We start from the raw sequence: 17,639 nt of genomic DNA on the forward strand, positions 1-17,639 counted from the left end.
TGTTTTCCTTGGGTTGTGGATATGCCAAACGCTTTATATCTTGTGTTGTCCTGTGGTAACTGAAGCCACGGTTGCCATGGGAAAGGATGACCATTTGAATGAGCTAATTTAGAGTGGCCCGTGGTGGAAATCTGACAGGGCGCTCTCCGTAATGTACTAGCCCCTGTACGTGTAGCATTGCACATTATCTCTTCAGTTTCTTTGGAATGAAACGACAACTAAGAAACCAAATCGTAATTTGATGGCTTAATCTTTTTCTGATGCCTTAATCTTAAAAAAAATGAATCTTGGTAAAAATACTAAATAAGGAAAATCCAGGAGAATTACTGAGTGATTATTTTTTAAATGATTACTTGAACTGCATTTATATTGTAGCTGAAGAAGGTACAGGAATTCTCAGAAGTTTTGATCCAACTTCCAAACATCAAATTTAGTGTCAAAAGTAAACTGACACCAAACATTCTAAATTCAGTATAATTTAGTAGGAAAGGGTTTATTCCCAGTGATTTCTCACATTTATAAGCCTGTTACACGTTTTACCTGTCACGAAATCCTTTGTGTCACTTTTATAAAACACCAGCACTTTGTATAAAAAGCGACTGGAAGAATCTGCAATTGTAAAACTGCATGTGCCTGAGCAGAAAACTCCAGTTTGGGCTTTTCTCCAGGGCGTGCCTAAACCAACCGACCTCCGCCGACCAGGTAAACTGCCAGAGGGAGAAGCCCAAAGGAAAATCCTGTTTTGGGATTATTTTCTTCCTTAAACGGATCACTTTTTAGGAGGAGTTCCCGCTGCATTCACTAGTCCAAAGTCCCTGCCGCCAGATTACCATTTTTTTTTTCCACCAATTTGCCACCCCCTCCCTTTATTGGCAAGAACTTCCTCTCGTGACCTCCCTATTACGTACGATTCCGATCGTTCCCAGCGCCCCCCGCCCCCCATCTCGGAACGGCTTCCCCTCTCCAGCCCAAGATCCAGGTCCCCAAACCACTTGAGAGAAAATTCACACCCGTCGCCCCCTTCCCCGGCGTCCCAAGGAGGCGCTGGGTGGGGGTGTGAGTGGGGAGGGGGTAGGGTTTCCCCGGGTCCCCGGGGTCCTCCTCGCGCCCCTCCGGAGGTGTGCAGGGGGAGGGGAGCGCGGGTGGGTGGGACCCGGCTGGGTGGGGGAGGGGATGAGGGCGAAGAGGAGGAGGAGGAGGAGGAGTGTGTGTGCGAGCGTGTGTGGCTGGGGGAAGCCATTGCCTGTTTAATAGTTGCTGTTGCTGCACTTCCGCTTCTCTCCCAGCGAGAGAGAGACACGAGTGGCCAGGCCCAGCCGCAGCCGCAGCAGCAGCCGCCGCGGCGGCACGGAGGAGCCAGACACAAAGAGAGGTACGGGGATCCCCCCGCCGCCCGCCGCCCCCCGGCCGCGTCGCCTGGCCTCGGGGACACCCCTCGCCGCCTCCCTCGACCCGCGCCGCCTGGGCCGCCGGGCACCAGGCTGGCGCGGCGGGAGGGGGCGCGGACCGGGGCCGGGGAGCCCCAGGGGTCCGAGGCCCGCCCGCGGGGGATGGGCAGGGACCCCAAGCCGCGTGGGGTGCGGGGACCGCCCGCGTCGGGGACTCGGGGGGGGCATGGTGGCTGGAACTGTCAGCGCCGCCCTGGGAACCCCCCCACGGGCTGTTCGGGGGGCCAGGAGAGGGGGAGGGGGACTTGGGGAGCCCCGTTTTCCCCCAGGGCGGGGGCCCACGGGGATTAACCCTTCTGGGGCGGACAGACTCATTGTTATTCCTTCTCTGAGGAGGCCGGTCCCCCCCAACCTCGCACCCCCCACCCCCACCCAGGGTGGCAGTCGGGCGTGTGCTCGGGACCCCCGCCCCGGCCACGGTAGCCCCGAGCCGGGTTGCCGAGGGCCAGGCCGGCAGGAAGGGACGTCGGGGCGCGGCGCGGGGGACCTAGGGCCTCCTCTCCCTTGCCCCCCTCCCCCGCTGGCCTCTCCCTTCCCCCACCAGGGCACCCGCTCCCCGCCTCCGTCCCCCTCTTTAGGCTTCCTCTCTTACTCCTGTCCGCCCTTCTTCTCTTCTCGACCTGTCCAAACTCTGCTGCTGGCCCCCGCAGCCTCACCCTGGCCACCCGACCCCAGCGACCCCCGGGAAGCCGACACAAACATACCCGAGGCCGGTCGACCGCCGGGACCTTCCCTCGGTGCCCCGCTGGGGCACCCGCGTCCCCTCCCTGCGCTCCTCCGCCTCCTCGGCTTCTCCCTTCCCAGCCCCGAGGGGAGCCCCTGGAGAGCTAAGGGGGGGGGGTTGTGAGGAAGAGGCCGCACGGTTTGCTCCCGACCGTTTTCCACCGTGTCCCCCTACTTGGGGCCAAAAATAAACAAGCCGCGTCCAATTTGCAGCAGCCTTGATGGGCCTGAAGACTTTGAGAAGCGAGCGGTGGGCGGCCAGGTGCACCCCTGACCCAAGCCCTCCTGACAGCACCCGGGTCCCTTATTTACACTGGCTGCAGGGGTGTGTTTTTCTGTTTTGTTTCTCTCCCCCTGCAGGGGCTGTTTACGGGGCGGGGTGGGGGGTTCGCTATGTCGGATGACGATTCGAGGGCCAGCACCAGCTCTTCCTCATCTTCGTCCTCCAACCAGCAAACTGAGAAAGAAACAAGCACCCCCAAGAAGAAGGAGAGTAAAGTCAGCATGAGCAAAAACTCCAAACTCCTCTCCACCAGCGCCAAGAGGTACGGCACTTTTCGCCCCCAGGCTTTCTATTTCCCCCGAACTGCCTCTGCTCTACCTCCCAATGAGGGTAGACTGAAATGTTCCTGATTTGTGTGTTCGTAAAACTGGAAGAAGGGCCTTGGAAGTCCTCATTGTTTATTTTTGTCTGTTGCCTTTTCTGTTTTTTCTCTTAGCCATTATCCACCTGCCACTGTTGTGGCTTGCCTTTCTCATTTCTTGCTGAAGTTCGTGAGAGTCCTCATTACTTCTGTGCCTGACCCCCCAGTCTGATTTCAAATGACTTGTCCTATTAATCAGCAGTCTGTGACTCTCCCCTTCCCTGCTGTCATCGCACTTAATTACTAATACCTGCCCAGACAACTCGACCAAAATGAATTCTATTACCATCTTACATCCTGCTCACCTGTTGCACATAAGATCTTTTTCTGAGTAGAGCTTCCCCCCCACAGATTGCATAAGGAATAAGTAACTCATATTAGCAGGGAAAAAAATTTTAATAGATGGTGACAGAAGTTTTCGAATGGAATTTTAAAAGATTTTTCTGTGGCAAATGAATGAATCCATACATGATATCAAATGGTAATTCTAGGTTATTTGGGGGCTTCTCTTTTGTTCGGTTTAAGAAATTCAGTTTACCAAATTTCAGGGAGCGTGAATTTTTTCGTGCTATTTGCTCTTGTTCTGTAAGATGTTGTGGGGGTTTTTTCCACCTGAAGTTGAATTCAAGTGGTGGCATCTTTTCTTTACTCCTGTTATGTCCCTGGAAGAAGCTGCTTTTTACTTCTGTCATCCTTCGTAATGGCCTCTGGTCCCTGTAACCCCTAAAGAAATCTGTTGCCGATTTCTGGGAGCCCTTGGACGGTGCATAAATCCTTGTTGCTCTCAGGTGCACTGTGGTTAAACTACAATGGCAAACCGGAAGGATAGAGATCCAAATGGCGGGTTAGATTGGGATATCTTTCCTAAAAGGATGTAAAATAAAATGGAACGCGAGGCTTTAGATCTCTCCACTGAGTAGTGAACCTGGAGCTTGGAGTTTGAAGGTTTGTTCTGTTCTCCTTCCTGATTTGAGATTGGAAATGTTGGTAAAGTGCTTTGGCAGCCTAACAGGGGAGCGGATGGAGGTGGGACTTTAGCTTAAATAGTGTAGACCTCTAGAATTAAGTGGCAAGATGCCTTGGCAAGATTGTTCTTACTTTCAGAGAGTTGGTTTGATTGTGTGTGTGCTTTCCAGGAGTCATAACCGGCCCTCATTGATTAGTGCTGTGTTTGTTTTCCCAAAATTTGGCATCTCTCTTGCCCACTTTGGATGGGGCGTTCCTTCACCTCCCTCCCAGGGCCTGGCCTCCTAATCCATGCTGGAGCAGCCTTTTGGCCTGACCTGACTAAGACAGGATATTTGCTTTAGGTCATTAGTGTTTTTATATTGTGCTGGCTGTCCCTGCTGTACATGTATATATTTGGGGGTAAAGGCACAGGTTTCAAATATAAAAGTTTTTTGTGTCAGCAGATTACAGAGAGGGGTTTGTCACAATGACACAATTTGTCCATCTATGCTAAGGGAGCTAAAAACTTACTTGGGGATGCCTGGGAGAGAGGTGGCAGGTGTTTAAAAAAATGAAAGGTGGAAAGCTACAAACAGTAGTTTTACCTATGAACCTAACATCAGTTTTAGCTTTCTGGATATCTTGCTGAAAGGCTGTTAGTATTAAAGCAGAGCTAAGGTTAATAGTGTAGGTAAAAATTGGAGAGGGACAGTATACCCAGGAAAGAATATGAGGAAGTTGATGTTCATGGGCCCCTAGGGCAGCTACTTTGCGAAGTCGCTTCTATATTGAATTGGAAGGCAGATGTTATCCATAGAATTGGAAGGAGCATATATACCTGGAGACAGATTGAAAGAGAAGCCTGAATTGGCTGACAAGCCTACTTCACTGCATAGTGGAAAGTGGTTTCTAGGTCATGGGTGGAGGAAAGCCCCCACCGAGCTTGGTCTGGACAAGAATTACTCTGTGGAACATACGAATGCGTAACTCTTGCAAATTTTTTGCCATTACTCTAGAAGTGCAAGTGTTGGGGAGATGAAGTGGATAAAGCTGTCTGGTATTACACTTTTTAAGAACTAAAGAATTACCTTTTCTTGACTGTTTTGAAGTAGAGGTTGCATTGACAAAGAGAAATAAAGTCAGTATGTATTTTTATCCAAGTTGTGCTTGGGCGAGAAGAATATTTTCCCTATCTGCATAGGGTTTTAACGGGCAGTCATTATAATATGCATTCAGGTAAAGAAGCAGGAAACCAGGGCTCCAAACTTTTAGTTCAGCATACAATAATGAGTCAGATAGCAGGGATCCAAATATCCCAGAACGGAAATGCTTCTTGGTAGCAGGAGAATTTAGCAGAACACAGATAAGGAGATGTCAGTAGAGATTGCGAGTGAACCCCTTTCCAAGGCAGACCAGATTTATAGATCCAGGAAATGTTCTCCAACAGGAAGGTTTAAAGAACTTTCCCAATCACCACCTTTAAATTCTCTTTACTTACACCTTTTTACTAAAACTTATTCAGACTCGAGTCCAGCCAGCCTGTCTTCCTACCACCAGAAAACCTTTGGAAGGAGAAAAAGCGTCCATCGTGGTTCAGATTCTCTTTAGTGTGTGTGTATATGTGTTAGTTTTTGTTTGTTTTGTTTTTTTTTCTACTACTATGCTGCCTTGGTGAGATTAAATTAAACCACAGCCCTTCAGAGCTTTATGTGAGAGGAGCAGAAAAAGTTGTAAAAATGGAAGGCACTATTTCGAAGGTGGAGGAACCTTTAAGGCCTCAAACTTCGTCGTCTTAATTGTTGTCTTAAGCGCCTAGGTGAGCGAAGACGAAGGTCAGGGCTTGGTGCGAACGGCCTGGTGGCGTCGGCCCGGGAGTGGGGGATGGAGCTCTTTGTGAAGTTGTGGGTTGGTGCAGAGATAGAAAACTGGGGGAGCCCCGGGTTTCGTGTTTGGTGTGGAATGGAGGAGGTAGGGGGCCGACCCCAGGGAAGTTAGAGGATGTCCTAAAAAGGTGAGCCGAGAGTCTGAGTGAGCGTGCGGGCCGCAGCCCGGACCCCGGTGCACCTGTGCGGGCCGCGGCGGGCCTATGGAGCCCGGCCTCCGTGGAGGACCGGGTGGGGGTGTTCGCGCTAGGGCTCGGCGCGGCGTCGAGGCTGGAGGTTCCGGGGCGCAGTGGGGGCGCCCTGGAGAGTCTCTCTGCGTCGCCGCCCTGCCTCGCAGCGCGGCTCTCCCCACCCCCGGCCCGCAACTTCGCCCGCGCGGCCCGGGCCGTCGCGCGGGAGCCGGGTGGGGGCGGGGTCCCGGGCGGCCAACGGGAGGGGTCGGGCTTGCGGCCTGCGTCGCCCTGGCGCCCCGCGACGGCGTGCAGGTCACTTAGAGCTGGAGGGGCCGCGGGGAGCGGCCATGTTGGCGTCCTCCCTGAAGACGCTGGGCGGCCTGGGGGCGGAGGGGTCTGCGAGGGGATAGGCGCGAGGACGCCGCAGGTGCTCGGGGTGACCCGGGCCAGCCCGGGGCCGAGGCAGTGGGGCGCGTCCTTCCCACCTTTGGGGTGGCTCTGCTTGCTCCGTCCAGGGACAGGAGGTGCCGGGGAAGGATGAGTGTGTCCTGACACATTCTAGTGCAGTTCAGAGAACTTGTGCACAGGGGAGTTTTTAAATTATTTCTTAAATGGAAAAAAGTCAAGAAACAGAACTGCCTTAGAGTATGAGGTCACATTCGAACCCCGACGTTGTAAATGATGATGAGACCCAGCTAGCAACCCACCTGGGCAAAAACAAAGTTTTTTCCCAGAATGACGGTTGTGAAGCATTGGTATGTAGTTTCCTCCTCCCTTAGTAGAATCCAGTTATCGTGGCAGGAGGCTAGGTTTTGTCTGCACGACCAGTACGCTCCAGGTGGGAGACTACCAATGCTTAATGTTTCTTGTGTTTTTTTCTCTCACTTCCCCGACTCCAGGATTCAGAAGGAACTGGCAGATATCACTTTAGACCCTCCACCCAACTGCAGGTGAGCATCCTTTTAAATTAAAAAATTTTTTTCTTCTAACCTTACTTTTCTTTATTATTTTATAAATTTTTGCTTTTATTCTTTGGTTAATGCTTGTTTTGGTGCTAACATCTAGTAACAGCTGAAACTTACTTACCTGGGTATAATGTTTTGATGAGCTTCCGACAATCTCAGTACTGTATTAATGTGTTAAATGTTAAAGGAATAGATTTCTTTGGAGTGGACACTTTTACGTGCACGAAACAAAACTGCAAAGTGAATTTAAAGATGTACTTTTGCCTAATCCTGGATCTTTCATGTGTCATTTGGGATGATACACAGGTGCATTTTGGCTTCAAAAAATTGCTTTGCTATTTGGGTCTGTTACTCAAGCTCTCTACTGAGAGAGCACAGAGTTAAAGCAAACGCTTGCTCTGCACAGTCTTTCAGTCATCTATACATTTTGTGTTGGGCTTTTGGCAGACCAGTTAGAAAATAATTTGTGGCTTTGATAAAAAGGCTTTAAGTTATAGATTTAAACTCTTCCATTAAGGTGTTTTTCCTCGAAATTGCTTTACTATGTCTGTGTTTCCATTTCAAAACAGTTGGATACTAGTTTTCAAAGGGTTGTTGATCACTATTTAGAATGCGCCCTTTTGTTATTTGCTGTTGAGTCAAGGTAGAAAACTTGATGACTTTACTAAATCAACAGTGAAGTGAGGAAAGACTTGTTATACTAGAGCTGTTTATTTAAGGGTGATTAATTGTTCATTTCTATTACTCTGATTGTTTAAAGTTAACATTTAACTTCATTCTCAGTTTTCATAATTGGCATTGGAATGGGATGTGAGGTTTCAAAAGTGTGCTAAACTTTTAGGTAGGGTTAGAAGTTACTGACAAGAAAATACTGTAGCCAAAACACAATTTAAATCAAGCATGTGGAAATACTCAGGTTGAAAAGCTAAAGGAAATACTTTGCTTATTAACGCTGAACTTTCTAAACTATGGTTAATGGATTAAGTGGTGACTTTAATATTGCCATTTTGGTTACATATGTTGTTAATGTCGGGCAGGTGTGGGATGTTCTTTGGTAAAATTTTGTCCTGTTTTGTAAGGAAAGTCATTTAGAATTTGAAATGCTCTTAAGCTATGGTTTGTAACCAAACCACTCAGTTATTCTTGAGGATTTCTTTCCTGGGTATTAAGAAGCTTTTCAGGCCCTGGCTAAAGTGGTTCAGTGGATTGAGTGCTGGTCTGAGAGCCGAAAAGTTACAGGTTTGATTCTCAGTCAGGGCACAAGCCTAGGTTGTGGGCCAGGTCCCCAGTTGGGTGCATGCGATGGACGTTGCTTCCCCTCCATTTCTCCCTTCCTTCACCTCTCTCTAAAAAAATAAATACAATTTTTTTGAAGAATCTTTTCACACTGTTGAAAAAGTGGAGAAATGAGTAAGGCTTAGGGCTGTGATACCTGTTGTTTTTTGGAATCGTTCAGATCGAAGCCTGTAGCTTCCCTTCGTTGGCTGTGTTGAATCCATGTGCCTTCCCTGTGCTCATCTGTGCTCTGTAGTTATTGCTCCTGTTCCGTATGTGCCTTCCGTGTGTGCCTGGTGAGTTCAAGCAGCTGTAGCTGATGAGAGCCTAAAGGTTTTTTTTGAAGCATGGTTTCAGAACTAATAACATTTATCTAAAATGTTATGGCTTTCTTGCAAATAAGTGCAATCAAATTTAAAAATTGTAAATAATTTGAAGGGTGTCATGGGATTGACTGTTTTTTAAAGAAACAATAAATTCACTTTAATTTCACACCATTTTAGCTAAGTTTACGAATGAGAAATTTGTGCTATTGACCATGTACTTTGTATCCTTGGAAAACCCTAATAATTACCTTTTTTCAAGGTGAAACCTTTAAACATTACCTGTGGTCAGGTGGCTCACCAAACTGGATGGCTATTTAGTGGTCAGTGGTGGGAAAACAAACTTCAATATATTTTGCAAAAAATACCTCTTCAGTTTCAAAGAAAACATTAGCCATCTTTATTTTGCAAGAGAACGTGCGTTATGTTGACTCTTAAAAATAAAGACTTCTGTCTTTTCTGAAGACATTTTCCAGGGGGGCTGTTTAAGCAATATGAGTTACTGTTCCTGCTTTTGGTTGGCTTGCTAGTGTTGACTGACTTAATGTTATCCAGTAGTCCCAATACTCAGTTTACCTAAATGAGTTTGGTTTTAGGTTTTGTTTTGGTACCTTACGGGGTTGAACTATTTAGTAGTTAATGTACCTCATTGTTGGAGATCAAATAGATAATTTAGTGTAGGGATACTCTTTGAAGTTAGCTTCCAATGAAAATGTATGAATTAAATGGTATATAGAATATGCATTGTTTATTTTTTTGTATAACTTAAAATGTTACTCAGTGTGAGAACTTGATAGCTTGGTTTTTGTGAAATTGTAAATAAATCAACTGTAAATTATATTTTGGAAGCATTAAATAATTGGCTTTAAATGAAGGTATTTTATGTATTTGTGGGGCTATCTTTTTTCGATCAGTGCTCGGTGTAGTTTTAAATTTAAACATATTTCTTTATTAAAATATAGCAGTTGCTACATAGTAACCTCAAACAGCTGAGTCAGTGAGACTTGCTTCCCTTGAAGGTGCACTGCTTGCTGGTGGTGTTTACTGATTTTAGAACTTGGCAAAAATATTTGGCTTTGAAGTTACTGAACTTCAAAGCTTGTGTGAAATGCAGTGGCTAAATATGTCATAATGTATGAAATCCTCAGTGTGAGTATATCTAGTGAAGTAGATTTTAAGTGAATGTTTTAAAATTAGCTTATATTGCTATATAAATCAAATTCTTTGGTGTCTGAACTGTTTGCTTCTGGTGTGTATACAGAGACGTCTCCCGACTCCTGTGCCGCACATTTGGTTGGGCTTTTCCCCCTGTGTTTTGCCTCCGTTCGTTTAGGAAGAAAATATTTTCTTAACTACCGTAATGATGTCCTAAAGCATGCCATATCTTGAATGGTAAAATTATGCCTTCTAGATAGCTGGTGGACTCTGGGCCTTTAGTGCCACTTTTGCAGCTGTTATTTATAGCTTAGGGCTCACTCTTTGCTAAATTGACTAGTTATAGCTATCTAACTAATCTGTAGGCATAAATGTCTGTAGATAGTATGTGTGCATGTAATAAATGATGTATGTTGCCCAAGTCTTTTAAACTTCAGAATTTACTTAATGGATGCATTTTTATCATGAGTGAACTACTCATACAGTGGCTTGGAGCCTAAAATCTCAGGATTTTTGCAGCGGCTGCTATTTTAGGATAAAATGTCATTTAGAAGTTATAAAATATTTCAAGCATGATAGAGAATAATAAAGATAAATTTTCCTTACATATGACATTATTACACTTTCACCATTATTTTTGTTTCCTAAATATGTAAACTTAAGTCAGTACTTTTAATTTTTCTGGGAAAATGACTTACATAATTAGGTACAGTTGGTTTTATATTTTTACAGCTAAATAATACTTTTTGGAATATGATTTAAAGGTTAATGAGAAGAAATGCAATGCATTAGTCTAGGAAGTTACGTGTTCTCAACCTGCTTTTCCTCATTTACTAAAAGGGCGGGGGCTTCCTCATAGTGTTGCAGAGTTCGAATGAGATTAGTTCCCTGTGTGTGTTAGATGGGTGATGTTACAGAACTGCCCATTTAGCTCCTTTTTATAGCTCATCTCTTTTTACTAACATTGCCTTTTATCGCGTGTATTTTAATACGGTTTTTCAGCCATTACATTTTTGGAAAGTTGAAACGCAGAAGTTACGGAGTAAAAAGTGAACCATCCATTAAAAAAAAAAAAAAGTGAACCATCCTCCTCATGGCCCCATCTGACCCTGCCCCTCCTGGAGATGCTCCCGTTTAGCACTTTGTTGTTGGGTTTTCTTTTTTAGTTTTATTTACTTATCTTTAGAGAGGGCGGGAGAGACACATCAATGTGTGGTTGCCTCTCTTGAGCCCCTTACTGGGGGCAAGACCTACAACCCAGGCATGTGCCCTGCCTGGGAATAGAACCAGCAACCCTTTGGTTTGCAGGCTTGCCCAGTCCACTGAGCCACACCAGCCAGGGCCTGTTTAGCATTTTGCTTGTGTCTTTCTGGAAGGTTTCTGTGAATTGATATTATAGTATTTTTCTGGTTTTACAGATCCTCCTGGAATTAGTGGTAATAGTACAGAGTGGGGGGAAGTGGTTTACAGTTGTTGGTATGGAAAGTACTATAATAATTAATAAATAGTAATACAAGAATAAACTCTGCGTGTGCTTATGACTGTAAACTGCACCCTGCACTGATATGTCGGTTTAGGGGTCCCATGCTGCTAACCATGGAATGAAGAGGGATTCTTTCCTTGCCACAGTGAAGGTATATGCACTTCGTCTGAGTTTAGCATGTCTTAGCTTTATTTATTTTAATCCTCACCTGAGGGTATATTTGATTTTTAAAGAGGGAGAGGTGAGGGAGGGAAGAAAGACATCGATGTGAGAGAGAAACACCAATTGGTTACCTCCCTTAAGCGCCCCAACCAGAGGATTGAAACTGCAGCCTAGGTGTGTGCCCTGACTGGGGATGGAACCTGAAACCTTTGGTGTATGGGGTGATGCTCCAGCCACCTGAGCCACCCAGCCAGGACTGAGGTTAGCATGTTATAAGTGGTTGTTGGGTTAAATGAGTTCTACAGAAGTCACCCTTTACAGAATCCTGTGCCATCTCACTGGCTGAAAATGTCCTTCCTTTTACATATTTTTAATTCATCTGATGCTACTAAATACATTAAGATATTGATGTGACTTCACTATCTGCATGTTTAGCTTCATTCTAATTTGTATATGGAGCACTACCACTGAAGTGTGCTTGTCTTCATGTGCATGTAAAGACAGTGTTGAAAAATAGAACCGGGACACCAGAGTGTCAGCACAATCACAATGGCACCCAAACCAGGGTCAAGTGGCTGGAAATTAGGTCCTGAATGGGTAGGAAGGAAGGAAATCTATCTAGAAGTGAATTGCTTACTAAATGAGTAGGAACTCTCCTGGCTGTTCTTTTTACCCAAAGAGTGTGTTTCTGAATTGTGAGGCTGTACTGCTCTTGTTCCTCAGAAAGCTAAACCGAGTTACCATATGACCCAACAGTTCTGTGTCCAGGTATGTGCCCCAAAGGATTGAAAACAGGGACTCAGATACTTGTCAGTGTTCACAGCGACCTTATTCATAAAACTCCAAGAGAAGAAACAACCCACATATCCACCAGTAGATGAGTGGGTGAACGAAATGTAGAATGTTCATGCAATGGAATATTATTCAGCTGTATAAAGTAATGAAGTCCTGATACATGCTACAACACGGATGAACCTTGGAAAGGTGATACTAACTGAAATAAGCCAGACACAAAAGGGCGAATGTTGTGACTTGACTTAGATGAAATATCTAGAATAGTCAAATTCCTAGAGACAGAAAGAAGGTTAGAGGTTTCCAGGAGCTGGGGCAGTTTCTATTCGGGGGGATGAAAATTGTGGAAACAGATAGTGGTGGTGGTTGCACAACAGTTGTGAATGTAGGTAATGGCACTGAATTTTACACTTAAAAATGGTTCAGCTGGTGTATTTCATATTTACTGCAATCAAATGGTTAAAAATATTGCTGTTAAAATGTTCTCAGTATTTCGAGGGAGAATGCTTATAGCTTAGGCAACACTTCGGTTTTGAGGAATTCTTATACAGATGCTAATGTTAAGTGTAGGTCACAAATTGTGAGTGCCTGTTACACACGAACAGTCACTGCCTTTGAGGAGTTTGTAACCTAGTGAGGTGGTAAGAAATGTGTATACGCTCTGGCTTTGAAGAGCGCTTGGGAGATTAGTGCTTGGGAAAGTAACACACAAAGCATGTGAAAGGTTTAGAGGAGTTAGAGGTTGCCCTGACCTGGGTGGGAGGGAGCCGGGCTGGCGCACTCCCTGACCTGGGCAGCTCCGGGAGGAAATGAGAAGTGAGGCCAGAAGGCCAGGGGCATCTGTGGTGGAGTCAACCATGTAAGCCGAGACAGGAGGGAGGGAAGGCAGGGACGACACTCACAGGCAGTAGTGAATAAACCTGTGACTGCAGAGGAAGAAAGTGGGAGGGGAAGGAGCAAGAGATCAAACTTGTGGTGTTCTTTGGTGTCAGACTGAGGCTTTGAATTTCCTTTTACGGATACTGGAGAATTATTGAAACCCTTCTGAGTGAGTGTAAGCCAGTTAGAGCTGGGTATCTGGATAGAGGCAAAGCAGGGGTTGGGCAGGGCTTGGCGGGAACCAGGAGACCTGGAGGTGGCTGCAGCAGCCCAAGTGGGAGGCCAAGAAGGCCATGGGGACAGGCGACAGCCATCAATCAGTGTGGAAAGGAGGAAATGGGTAGAATCTGGAGAACTTGGCCACTGATTTAGATACAGGAGCCCTTGGGAGGACTTTGGGTATTGGGGAAATACACCCAAAGGTGGTGGGACATACCGTGACCAGAAGGAATAAAGCGGAAAGATGAACGGGCCAAGGGAGACGGACCAGTTCGTTCTCTGCAGGTTTCATTCTTTGCTCTGGTGACCATATACAGGTACAGTGTTTAGCATATGGCCACTTAGTAGCCTCTCTGTAAATATTCGCAGTTTGCTTGTATATTTGAACTTACTAGCAGTCAGTCATTTGAACTCTCATCTCTACCTGCCTCTTTTCAGATTAGATTAGACAAATTAAGGCACAGGGACCATGATTTCTGTCTTTGAGCCTGATCCTACATGTTTTTCCTCCAACTTTTTCAGTTGAAAAAAAATCAAAGCTACAGAAGAGTTGAAAGAATAATACAGGGAACACCCATTTGTCAGCATGATTCATCAGCTGTTAGAATTTCACCATGTTTGCCTTTTCTCTCATGTATTTCTTTTGTAGGGCCACTTGAAAGGAAGCTGCATCATGCTCCTTACATGTGTTTAAATAGCACTGAACCTGAGGTGGGCCGCTGGGCTGCTGCGCTCACATCAGAAATTTGAGGGGATTTTTCTTAGGTTTGAAAGTATAAAGTTGAGAGTGTGCTTTGTAGGCTGAGAATCAGCAGCAAGTAGAGAGGACCATAGTGCAGCTGACAGAGGGGGGTGTAATGTTTTTTAAACACAGTGTAGGGAAGGTGATAGAATACGGAACTGAGGTCGTAAGGGGAGAGTGTATATTTAGAAAGGCTGGTAGCTTGGACCTTTAGGGTAGTGTGACAGTTTTCTAGAGGATTGAAGCATTTCTGGTCCTGCGCAACAAGCACTCCAGCTACTTGTACAGACGGGAAAGCAGCAGCATCTGTCCCCAGTTTTATTTGCTTGGTTCCTTCCCAGTACACTGTCAAGTTTCTTGATTGCAGGGATTGTATCTTTGTATCCTGGCAGTGTGTCCAAGAAAGAATAAATACACAGTATATATCTGTTAAATTAAAACACAAAAGCCTAATTCAGGTCTGATGGTCAAATGGAACATCTTCATGACCCTCTTCAGAAAATAATGGAAAGAGTTGGGGAAATTGCTGTCGCACTGCACAGCTGTCCATTGCTGACAGTCTTTCTGGGTTGGCACCCAAGCAGTTTGAGCAACTTTCGCCTTCCTGGAATCACAGAGCAGCCCTGGACTGGAGTGTGATGCAAAAGACGTGACCCCGCTGCATGCTGGGTTGAGGAGATGCATGGGAAAAACACCAGTACCTTTGATTTGCATGTTTTGACTTAATAAGATTACTGTTGGCCAACAAGGGAGTGTGGGTTTAGGGGTGCTGAGTAAACTGGCCTTCCTAGAGACGTTTCCTGAAATCCTAACACTCTTCCATATAGTTGGTTATGTTAGAGATGCTGGCACCGGCCTGAGACATCTGACACATTCCCCATCACCAGTGGAGTGAAACAGGGTTTCATTGTAAGCCCATTCTTATTCAGCCCCTCGTATGCAGCCGTGCTCTGAAGTGAAACAAAAGACCTAGGAACTGGTGTCAGAATATGCTTCTAATCCTCCGGGAAACTCCCTTCCGTACAGGCTAAGAAGCTCACAGCTCCTTGCTTGAGAACTGTAATCCAGGAACTGCTGTGTACTAACGGCTCTTTTCTTGCAACATATCTGTGAGTGGTTACGGATTGCTCTGCAGAGTCCATGCCGCACTGAGAACGAACCTGGGGAGGGCCAGGGCGATGTCTGCACTGGTCAGAAAGTGGTAAAAAAAAAAAAAAGTGTTTTCATATGCCGAACACAAGTGAGAGCGGACCCTGCATCCTGTTCACTCTTAATTTACCTAACATCCACTCGTACTTTAACAAAGTAGTCAAAACCTGAATGAGATAGAGTGAAGTGCCAGGGCAAACTGAAGGGACAGGAGCAGGGGTCTCTGGCTCTTCCACTGTGTTCACCAGTGCATGTGCCTCGGGGGCACGTCTGACTTGTCTATAGTGACCTGTGTCTGCACCGAATTGTACTTTATTTATTTGAGAATTTAGTAGCTTGAACCTTTCTTTTTAGTACTTAAAAAAAAGGTGTAGTCAGAAACTTTCAATACAGAAATAATCTTACCCAACCAAACCGTTTGAAGTTTTGTTGTTCGACAGGACTTCGCATCAGGTCCACCAGGACAGGGGTCCAGCCCTGCAAGCCCCGCCCCTCCCCCCGTTCGCGCGTGCTAACTCTCAGTGGGCCGGGCACACCGTCTTCACCAGGATCACCGCAGTTGCCAGAAGCTGTGATGATTCCTAGCCTGGGCTGGAAGCTTTCAGGAACCCTACCCCTTATGGCTCGAATTTGCGAGCACTGCCACACTGGTGTCGCCCGAGGGCTCAGACTGGAGTGTGCTGTCCACCCCAGGAGCCCCGAGCTCTGCGCATCTGCACAGCACCTGGCTGCGCAGTGATCAGCCAGGGCGGTCGGAGGACGGAGACCATGCTTTTGCTCCTGGCCCCCAACCAGACAAGGCTGCCTGCTGGTGGGCCCTGCAGCTGCCCCCCACAGCACCACCTTCCCAGGCTCACAGAACTCCCCCACCTCGTTAAGTAGAAGTAATCAGTGGAGAGGGCCTGTAGGGTCTACCCACCCTGAAATGGTGATCGTTATGTGGACTACCAGGACGTTGGCTGTTTGTTATCCATTTAAATTGATAGATGGAAGATTGATGTGTGATGGATCTTCTAAGTTCAATAGGAAAAGATTAGAAGCACATTTTCAATTAGCAGTAGATAGAACTACACTTCAAATGATCTTATTAGAGAAAAGTTTTAGATACAGTACAGATCCCAAAGTCGGGGTTATAATCAGAAAGCAGTGTTACACAAGAGTAAATCAGGTCATGTTTATTTAAAGTATTAGTGTGTCTGGTGTGCACTAGGCATTGCTGCATGGCGACTACAGCAGAACTTTGGCTTACGGAACTTGAATTTTAGTAGGCAGTACAGGTAGCGACCAAGTAAAAAGGATTAGTAACTACCAGTGTGTTGGCTAGGAGGAGAGAAATTAACACTGCAGTGATGGAGAATAGTTTGGGGGGTAGGGAGTTGGCTTTATCAGCCTAGAGAAAGAAGGCTTATAAAGATAAATTAGGCAAGGACCTGAAAGATGGGAAGAAAGGAGAACTTTGTGAAGAGGACAGGAAGAACATGGCAGACAGGGAAGCTCAGAGGCCCTGAGGTGGAGGGCGCCCCGTGATGTGGGGTCATGTTGTAAACCGTGGTAGAGGGTCTGGGTTTCGTGCATCCCACTTCTTTCAGCGGGAAGCCATTTAAGGTTTTGAAGCAAGAAAGTGACATAATTCCAGTAACAATTCCCGTCTTTTCCCTCCCTCCGTACTGTGTGGAAAGTGGCTGGGAGGAAGGCTCAAGCAGGAGAAGGGAGACCGGAAGGAGGGAGGCTGCTGCTGTGTTCCAGGTGGCAGGTGTCCGCGGCTGGGGGGGGTGGGGGGCAGTGGAGAGGGGATTGGAACCTCCGGGCCTGTTAGGGGACTGTGTGTGGGAGATGAGAGGAAGGACCCGGAATGGCTCTGAGTTTCTGTGGCCTCAGCAGTCAGGTAGGTGATGGTGACGTCTTGCTGATAGGCAAAAGACTGCGGTGAGGCCTGTGTGTACACGCGTGCACATGTGTGTGTTGGGATGAGAACAGTGTAGAGAATGTGTACTTTTTGGATATGTGCTCTGGCCGGCGTGGCTCCCTTGGTTGGAGCATTGTCCCAGACACCAAAAGGTTGCAGGTTTGATTCCCAGTCAGTGTGTGTACAGGAGGCAACTGATCAATGTTACTCTCTCACACAGAAATTTCCTTCTCTGTGCTTCTGCCAAGCCCTCTCCCTTCAACAACAACAACAGAGTGTTTATTTTTTGATAGAGTAGGTTTGAGACAGATACTAATAAGGCATCCAGACGAAGGTGTCATGCAGAAGTCAGATATAGGTGGTTGGAGCTCAGAGGACTGTTTTGACCTCAGGATAAATACAAGCTTGAGATCCGTATGCCTTTGGGAGACATCAGTCTATAGAGACTTTTGAATGTTGGGGAATGCCTCTAGCTCATCTGGAGAGCAGAGGTGTAGGGGGAAGGGGGCCCAGGATGGAGACTTGGACATCTAGATTTAGAGGTTGTGTAGGCTGAGGGAGACCGAGGGAAGGAAAATCGGGAGAGCAGGTATCAGAAGGCAGTGGGTGCAGAGTGTGTGGAGTTCAGTGATCATCAGATCTGAAATGATGCTGTGAGGTTCTGTCAGAGAGGCGGGCACCTGCCCGAGACATCTGACACGTTCTGAAAGATGTGTCGGTAGAAGGGTGGAGACCAGTAAGTACCCATTGCATTTCACAACTTCTGATTT

At 46.5% G+C, this 17,639-nt stretch overlaps 1 protein-coding gene across 1 annotated transcript in view; it reads left to right on the forward strand.

Annotated features, from left to right (window-relative positions):
- The first annotated feature begins 1,213 nt into the window (after window positions 1-1,213).
- UBE2E1 (ubiquitin conjugating enzyme E2 E1) overlaps window positions 1,214-17,639 on the forward strand; it is a 67,338-nt gene continuing 50,912 nt past the window's right edge. The window contains exons 1-3 of the mRNA XM_037143989.2: window positions 1,214-1,372; window positions 2,532-2,716; window positions 6,719-6,769. Of these exons, the coding sequence (XP_036999884.1) occupies window positions 2,565-2,716; window positions 6,719-6,769 (203 nt within the window). The 5' untranslated portion in view covers window positions 1,214-1,372; window positions 2,532-2,564. The remainder of the gene's footprint in view (window positions 1,373-2,531; window positions 2,717-6,718; window positions 6,770-17,639) is intronic.

Source organism: Artibeus jamaicensis, unplaced genomic scaffold, assembly GCF_021234435.1.
Source record: "Artibeus jamaicensis isolate MK-2021 breed Jamaican fruit bat unplaced genomic scaffold, CSHL_Jam_final contig_519, whole genome shotgun sequence".
NCBI classification, from domain to species: domain Eukaryota; kingdom Metazoa; phylum Chordata; class Mammalia; order Chiroptera; family Phyllostomidae; genus Artibeus; species Artibeus jamaicensis.